Source organism: Daktulosphaira vitifoliae, unplaced genomic scaffold, assembly GCF_025091365.1.
Source record: "Daktulosphaira vitifoliae isolate Bord-2020 unplaced genomic scaffold, ASM2509136v1 Scaffold_1, whole genome shotgun sequence".
NCBI lineage: Eukaryota > Metazoa > Arthropoda > Insecta > Hemiptera > Phylloxeridae > Daktulosphaira > Daktulosphaira vitifoliae.
Window position 1 is genome coordinate 14,988,825 of NW_026099572.1, and position 9,189 is coordinate 14,998,013.

The 9,189-nt window shown below is 23.1% G+C and overlaps 1 protein-coding gene across 1 annotated transcript in view; it reads left to right on the forward strand.

Moving 5' to 3' along the window:
* Positions 1–2,297: 2,297 nt before the first annotated feature.
* LOC126902367 (uncharacterized protein PF3D7_1120600-like) overlaps positions 2,298–9,189 on the forward strand; it is a 76,406-nt gene continuing 69,514 nt past the window's right edge. Inside the window, exon 1 of the mRNA XM_050679556.1 lies at positions 2,298–2,335. Coding sequence (XP_050535513.1) covers positions 2,302–2,335 — 34 coding nt within the window. The 5' untranslated portion in view covers positions 2,298–2,301. The remainder of the gene's footprint in view (positions 2,336–9,189) is intronic.

Below are 9,189 nucleotides of genomic sequence, written 5' to 3' on the forward strand. Positions count from 1 at the left end.
TTTGGTCCTTCCGGAAAAATATCAATAATATAGTTATAACCTATTGCCATTAATGTATCGACGTAGAGTTTAATCCTGGTGGGTAAAAAATATTTTTGCTGACTATATAACTTTTAAAAATTACGTGACATTTTATTAATACCTTTCTTTTTAACGACTTTAAATATAACTTCCTGAAGGGACAGCTCTGTCAGTAGTTATACAATATATTTATTATAATAAATGATTTAAATTCTAAATTGAAACAACTACCTCAGAGCATCTAGTAATGAAAATTTATAGGATATCCTATATCGTACAATCATTGATTATCCTAAGGTCTCCTGTTTCATTTCAAATAATCATTTAAACAAAGTTATGTATTAACTACCACCTTAAATAACTACATATGCAATAGGTGTATAGATGAATGGAGCTGGCGCTTAAATAAAGATGTCAATAGATACAAAAACGGCTCAGGGTCTAAACAACAAGATGATCCCATGAACTCTTCCCATTCACTAACAATAATAAACCACATTCTCACCTAGAACACCAGGTAATTCAATGCGATAGCGCAGAACATTACAAAGATGTGCTATTGATAATTTCGGCCGTAACCAAGCTATGAATATAATATTATACTACTGCTATTCAATGGGCCAGAACGATGCTATTTTCAAATAATTTTTTTAATGAGGTTGACCTTCTAAGTGAATAACAGAATAGGGATTTTTTACCCCTTCCGAGAGGGTTCTCGCTTCTGTTTAAAGAATGCGTGATTCGGCAATATTAAATTGTATAAAAAACGTATTATATGCAGAGAGGGAAAGACAAAGTAAAATATTTGTTTTAATAGATTAAATGTATTGAAGCTACCAAATTACTACTTTAAACTGTTCAAATGTTAGATAAAAGTAAAATAATGTGTATTTACTAGATGAAATACAATTAAAATAAATTGAACTTAGTGCATCCATGTTGTACTTTTACAATCTCGTTTTTTAATTAAAGGTTGAATAGTTTTGTTTTTCAAAAATAACGATATAGCATACACAACTAATTATTAATTGTGTTAAATAAATAATTTTGTTTTACAGATAGACTTTACTAGGATATAAAATAAAATAAAACTTTTCTAGTAGAGTATTTATGTGGTATATACTTTTTTTAGTATATTAAATTTGTTCTATTATTTAATAAAAAGTAAAAAAGCCTAATTACAAAACTCAAATAACTACTTATCTAAACCTGGCATGAGGTTAAGATAATTATTTTATGAAAATATACGGTAATTTGTTAAAAAGTTGTGTATTAAAGAACTAGTATATCATGAAATTTAAATAAAAATATAACTCTAAGAATGATATTAAAAAAAAAAATGAAAACTTATATTATAATTTGTTGAAAATATCTATCGTCTTATATTTTAAATGTAGTTGCATTAAATATACAATTAATGACAGAGCTGTATATACTGATTTCAATAATTTAATTTAATTTTAACATACATAGATGAATATATCTAATATTTCCGTCAGCTGAACAAGCAAATAAATATGTTAATGATAATTTATTCTCCCCTATGAATATTACAATTAATCAAATACGACTTATAAAATATTGTATGATTAATACTCAATATTATTATTACAACTAGTTTCAAAATTTAATTTCATGCTGAAATCATTAGGGAATCAACATAACTTAAATAAGTGGTATAATAAAATATTTTTTATTTTTTTTAAATATATATGTCCTTAATTGTAAGTTTATTGAATTCATGTAATAATAGTGAATTCGCAAAATATTTACACTGCTCCTGAAGTCATTATTTTTTAAACTTTTTTAACCATAATGAAGAGTTTTTGTTAGAATTCGAAAAAATAAAGATTATTTATCATAAAAGAATCTCATGAACTATGGCAAACATTTCAAATACATAGTATAGTAATTATGATACTATTGGATGACTTGATAAACAATTGTGGATTTATGTTTCCTTTTATTTTGATCACAGTGAATATGTACTAAATAATATTTCTGATTCATTAAATATGATTGCATAAAATGATGAAGATGAAAAATATGATGCTTAAAAATTATTATTATTCATCTTACAGTTAAAGAAAAACTAACAAATAACATAAATGTATAATGTTTTAATATACCGTTTTATGACAATAAGGTTAGATACAATCCCGCAATCATTGAAAATGAATATAATACTACTGATCTAATAAAAATAAATAATGAACTTAAGGGTAAAATAATGACGAAACTTAAATTTGCAATAGAAAGGAATTAGATACATTTGAGTATATGAAATATGATTTTAATTCCAGGGATGTTTTAGCTTACATAAAGATGGTAATTGGGGCTACTTTTAGACCAATAGCTATTCTTATTGGCAACTATTTAACATTAATTAAAGTTGCATCTTCAGAAAATTCAAATAATGTTAAGTTTTAGCACTAATGGTTCAGTTTATGATAAATTTATATCGTCATTGGGAATATAATATAAAGTATAAGTAATAATTCAACATAAGTAAATAAAATTAATGAGATTCTTCACTAGAAAATGTCATTCTCGTACTTTGATTATGTGAAATAATTTATAAAAGTTTTATCAAATATTATCAAAATTGTATAGGAACTCATATTGTTGGTGCTTCTAAACTTACTTAGAATATTCTTTAACTTTTAATTTTTGAATATATTATTTAATATTGTATCTAAACTTTTAACCACTTGTATTTTCTTAAAATAATAATTATGTTAAGATAATTAGTTTTGTTTTTTTTTTAACTTCGATGCAAAGTTAAAAAGGTATTAATTTTACTATGATGTATTTTGTGTCTCTGAAATCTTAGAAAACCGATGTCTTTCAAGAATAAGTCAAAAGATCAAAAATCGTTTTTAATTAAAGATATTGACGTTATAAATTAAAAAAATTACTTTTGTTCATAGTAATGGGGAAAATTCTTTAATAATTATGAACATTATAAATCGGTGATATTCGTGATATTTTTTCAATTTTTTTTCCTTAAAAGTGTCATAACTTTTTGAAAACGAACGAATCAAAATAATTTTTTTATATTAATCATTTTGGTATTTTCCTTTCTTCTGATAAAATTTTTTCTGAATCCTTTTATCCTTTTATTTTAATATTTTTGTCATAAGATTGTCATAACTTATTAAATGTATGGATTAGTAGGATTTTTTATAAGTACTTCATACATATTTTTTTATACGATAAATTGTTTTTAAGAATCACACATTTGTCCATATGTTCAAATTTTGAACATATGTATTATTAGAAGAATTTTTCAACATAACTTTTGAAAATTACCCAGAAAAACTTTAGTCTTTAACATATATTATATTAAAACTTATTCTATTTACTATAAGTTAAACAAAATATTTGCAATTTGTCTTTTAAAAGTAAAACAGCATCCGTACATATATAATTTTTTTTAACATACTGGATATTTTAGTAAACCAATTAGCTATCACTAAAAAAAATTCCTTGTATTGCAATATTAGTATTGAACTGCAATCATAAAACAGACATAAACCATTTTGAAATCACAATGTTACAGTACGTTGATATGGAATGAAAAATTTTATAAATAAAATTTATGCAGTTTAATGTCCAAGGAAATTAATATTGTTAAACTATGTTAAATAAAATGTTATAATTATATTAAAAATATATTAAAAAGAATGCTATTTATTTAAAATAAATATTTTAATAGTTTATTTCCATTAATTGATGTAAACTCTAAAAATATATTGCATATTTTGTCCAATTAATTGTTAAACCAATATAAGTTTATGATTTTGAACTTTATTCTTATACTAGATGTTTTTGATTCTTTTATTTTTTAAGTTTAACTATTGTTGAAAAATTTTAGTATTCGAAAATATGTTGTAGTTATTAACAAACTTATAATATTACTAAAAATTATATTTCTCAGTAAATTAATACATATTTACCACATAATAATAAACAAAATAGTAATATATATATATAGAGTGTTCAGTAAGTAAGGTAACGAGTTTCTATTATTTTCATTGTTTGTAACAATTAACCTGTTCCTTACTTACTGAACACCTTCTATAAAACAATATATGGTTATTATTTAAGATAAGATTGAAACAAGAGTTAAGGTTACGTATATCAGTATTATAATTTAACATTTAGTATATAGTTATTATAATTACGTTAGCTGAACAATTGAGTAAATATGTTGTGTGACAAACAGATATACTTACATACAAATTAATTTGTTACAATGACTTTTTAATCAAAAAGAGTATAACAAACACCCAGCACCCAGTGGGGACGTGGCATAGTTGGGTCAAGTATAATGACAGTGATTAAAATAACTATCATAAGAAACACTTCGATGCAAATCTGTAGATAGTTTTTAACTTTAAAAAATGCTTGGATTAATCCAAAATCTACATGATCTCCTATTTCCTTATTTATATCCTAATTACAAGTTTTATGATTTATAAGTGTAATATATTAATAAGTGTATATAAATGCGAATATAAAGGGAAATGGTTTTGTTTAAAAAAAATAATGTCGAATAAAAGAGGTATATAAATAGTATTTATCATAAGAAAATTGTATTGATCCATATATTTTTTAAAAAGTTATAGCATTATAAAATTAAAAATATAAAAAAGAAATTTTTACAAAAATCTTATTTTTTTATTTACTATGATGTTAGTTTTCACCATGAAAACAAACTTAAGTCCGAAATTTTTTTTTTCCATAATAAAATATATTACATAAACATTAATTTAAGATATATATATATATAAAAGTGTTAGTATTTCCGTAACACCTTCAAAAATTAAGTTGAAAAAGTTAATTTTTCTGTATGCATTTTTAAATTATAACCCCCCCTTGAATTAAGTGAAATAGTTCAATTTAAAAAAAGAGTATGTCTAATGAAAGAAGTATATAAATATTATTTCTCAAGAAAAAATTGTATTGATCTATACATTTTTCAAAAAGTTATATAAATAAAAAGTTAAAAATGTAAAATATAAAATATAAAATCGAGAATTTTCACACAAAAATAGCATTTAGTAGCCATGAAGACAAAATAAAGTCCGAAGTTTTTTTTTTCTCGGGCAGTTCAATTTAAAATTTTAAAGACATTGCTGAAAAACGATATCTTGGGCGGATTACAAAATACCTTAAAAAATTATATTGAAAAAAAAGTTTTTTTAAATTAATATTTTATATAATAATAAATAAATTAAAGTAAATGCGAACTTATTCATTAAAACTAACTAATAAAAATATTACTGAAAATAATGCTGATGAGATTAAAAATCAATTAGATAAAATCATTCAAAAAGTTGATATTTATATGACTGATTTGAATAAATAAAAGGACTCTTTTAATTTTATTGCTAACAAATTTAGGATTCGAAGTATCAATGTTTCAGTTCATTATAAAATAATTAATTTTAAAGTTAAAGGTAAGTGAATATGTAGATTTTTTCAATATGGTTTTTTTTTACAAAAAATAGCTTAACACTTGTGTTGTTGTAGAATTTATTTTACTATAAAATAATAATTTCACAGTTACAATTGAAAAAAAAAATATTTTAGCTTCGATGCAAAGTTGAGGTATTATTTTACAATGATGTCTTTTTTTTATATATCTGTTACCACTTTTTCTCAACTCTCACCGAACCGATTTCTTTCAACGATACGTCAAAATATCACAAATCGTATTTAATCGAAGACATTATCCTCAAAAATTGAAAAAATTTCCCTAGTTCCCCGTAAATGCGGGAAATCTACAAAAAAATTACAAATTTAAAAATAGAATCAAATAAAAAATGTTTGACATTTTTTCCATTTTTTTTACTTAAAACTATCTTAACTTTTTTAAAAATGACCAAATCAATAAACATTTTTTTTATAGAGATATTTGAGGTATTTACCTATCATTTTATATATTTTTTTAAATAAATTTTACCCTTTAGCTGCCAACAAAGGGGAATTCAAAATGACAACTTTTATAACAAAAATTACTTTTTTCAACTTAATTTTTGAAAGTGTTCCAAAAATACTGACACTTTTATATATATTTTAAAATAAAATTGATGTAATATACTTTAATATGTTAAAAGAACATTTCGGACTTAATTCTGTCTTCGTGGTGTAAATGACCACGGTATGCTATTTTTATGTTAAAATAATATATAAATATACAAAATATATTGAACTTTATAAAATACCAAATAATTTTCTTAACATCATGTGTAATTTATGAAAAATCATGTAGATGCTAAATGAAATCACCTTGTATTTGCTCGAATTGCTATATTAGTATTGAACTGCAATTATAAAACAGACATAAACCGTTTTCAGATCATTAATTTCCATTACGCATATATGAAATAATAAATTGTATACATAAATAAATGTATTATAATGCCAATGTACCTTATTATATTTAAACTATGTAAATAAAATATATTAAAAATAGTGTCATATAATTTAAATATTAAAAAATAAGTTGATTTAATTGATTTTATTTCTCAAAAATTATAGCATATTTTGTCTATTAAATTATTATAATGATTTAAGTTAATAATATTGAATTTTTTTTTTTTTTACTTCTTGTTTGTCTGACTCAGTTTTGATTAATTGATTTATATCCTATACCTTTTCGATAAATTATTTTAAGATTTTTTTTTAATCTAAAAACTAAAAAAAATTATTTAGTTTTGTATCATAGAACTTCTAAATCGTACCTGGTCGTAAATTTTGTACTTTATTGTTATTCAATAGATAAAACACCGGAATTGTAACTATTCGCTCTATAACCGGACCAGTATCTGAAGTCTTAATTACTATTAACACCAAATATACGAGAAAAGTCAAATCAAAATTAGTAATAAATGAAATTTTTTTTATGTGTAGTAACCATTTTCTATTTAATAGTAAAAAAAATAATAATAAGTTTTCATTTAACTTTCGAAAGTTACACCTAAAATTTATTCTACATATTTATATGAAAAAATTATTATTTAACAAGAAAATGAGAGTAGTATGCTTAACAAATTACTCTGTATATTTATATTATCCAAGCAATTATTTATCTGATTTTTTGTCGAACGTTTTCTTTAACTTAACTACTAATTCATTATTGCTTAAATACATTTTACCACCCTTCTCGTGAATTTCAAAATATATTTTTGATATCAATTTGTTTTTCTCTCCCAATATGTCTTTTTTTTTTTTTTGTAAAAATTAATTATTAAAGAATTACAAGCTTTTGAAGTCTACAATGTAGTTAACATTAAATCACATTTTTGTTCCGAATTAAAATATATATTATGGTTATTAAAATTTATACGAACTCAATTTACACTAAAATAGTAATTATTTTAAAATCATTGTTATTCACATTATTTTAAATGATGATTTTTTAAATTGTGAAGCTCTCAAGTCTTTAGTCTGGTAGGTAATGTGACATACTTTTAGACCTGAGATGAGTTCGTATCACGACCATATATTTTTTTTGTACTTTTTACCTCGACACATACAATTATGCTAATTGTATAAGAGTCAACACTCAGTATAATTACACTATAGTGAGTATCTTAAAAATAAATTCTATCCATACCTTATAAATAAACTGATAATTAGTTTAGAACATTTTTCACTAGACTGGTTAGGAAGTGAAATATTCACAATCTAAATGTGACAGTAGATACGATGTGAAAAATAGTTTCGTGATATCAGTAGTAAACTTAATAAATCAATGATATGTTTGAAGTGAAACCGAACAATCAACCAAATCGTTTTTTTTTTTTTGTCATAAATTTTAGTAAAACAAGGGAATTGTCAAGTGGGAACATTTAACATTATGCATCTAATATAATTTAACTTTGCACCATTGTATTAATGCAATATTCCATTGTACAATTGGAATTGTATAGTACAATTCATTAATATGACCGATTTTTGAAAAATTACCAAAAAAAAAAAAAATTGAAATTTGTGAAAGGGGTGGTAAAATGCATTTGTTACAATCAAATAAATAAATTTTTATTAAACTTATTTAATGACTAACATTTTATAAATCATTAAACGTTTTAACTAGTCATAACAACCTAAACATATTTTTTTAAACAATAGAATTTCAAATTTATTACTATTAAATAAGAATTGATACAAAACTTACTATTGAATTGTTAGGAGCATATTGACTACTTGGGTGTCCATTTGAATCTATTCATATGATAACCCGTAACGGTCATATAAAATAATCGAAACGGACGACTGCTAGATTCGATATTCAGGTTAAATACGGTCAGAAGAAAATAAATAAAAAAGAAATAAAAGAATTAACAACCCATAACTAATGGTTGCTGGATATCATACAAACATTGCAAGAATAAGAATGAATTTAAATTGGATATACTCGATCACCATACTTAGCATACTAAATTACGAGTTTAACATTAATTTGTAAACAAGTGTTATGAGGTGCAGTGTTTGCATACGTTCGGTCCGTCACTAATTAATCAAATATAGTTGTACTACATTGTTAATTATTTCGGGTCATTTAACACGTTAATACATCTATCCAGGAATTTAATCAACAAAAAGTACACAACATGTTCTTTCAGAAATAAAATCTTTTTATGTATAATAATATTAGCCTCAAGTTAAAAAGATCCATTTAACTTCATTAGTAGTGGATTAATTAATTAAAATTAATCGCCCATGAATCTTAATTGCTGTGTGATATTTCATACTTAAAATACTTCTTTCTACAACAATATGCAGCAATAATTAGTTTAATTCGTATCATTCATACCCTTATAATAAAATATATATGATAAACAATTGTATTCATATTGCCGTAATAAAAATAATATAAATTGAAAAAAAAAAAATTGTCTAGTCAAAATATGTTATATTAATTAGATATCTACTTCATAAAAATTCAAATATTAAATAACTGTTGGCTAATGTGAGTACTTTTTTAGCTTCGATGCGAAGCGGAGAAGGTATTATTTTACTATGATGTGTTTTTTTTTTTTTTATGTCTGTTGCCACTTTTTCTCAGCTCTCACTGGACCGATTTCTTTCAAAAATACGTCAAAAGATCACAAATCGTATCTAGTTGAAGACATTACCCTTAAAAATTGAAAAAAA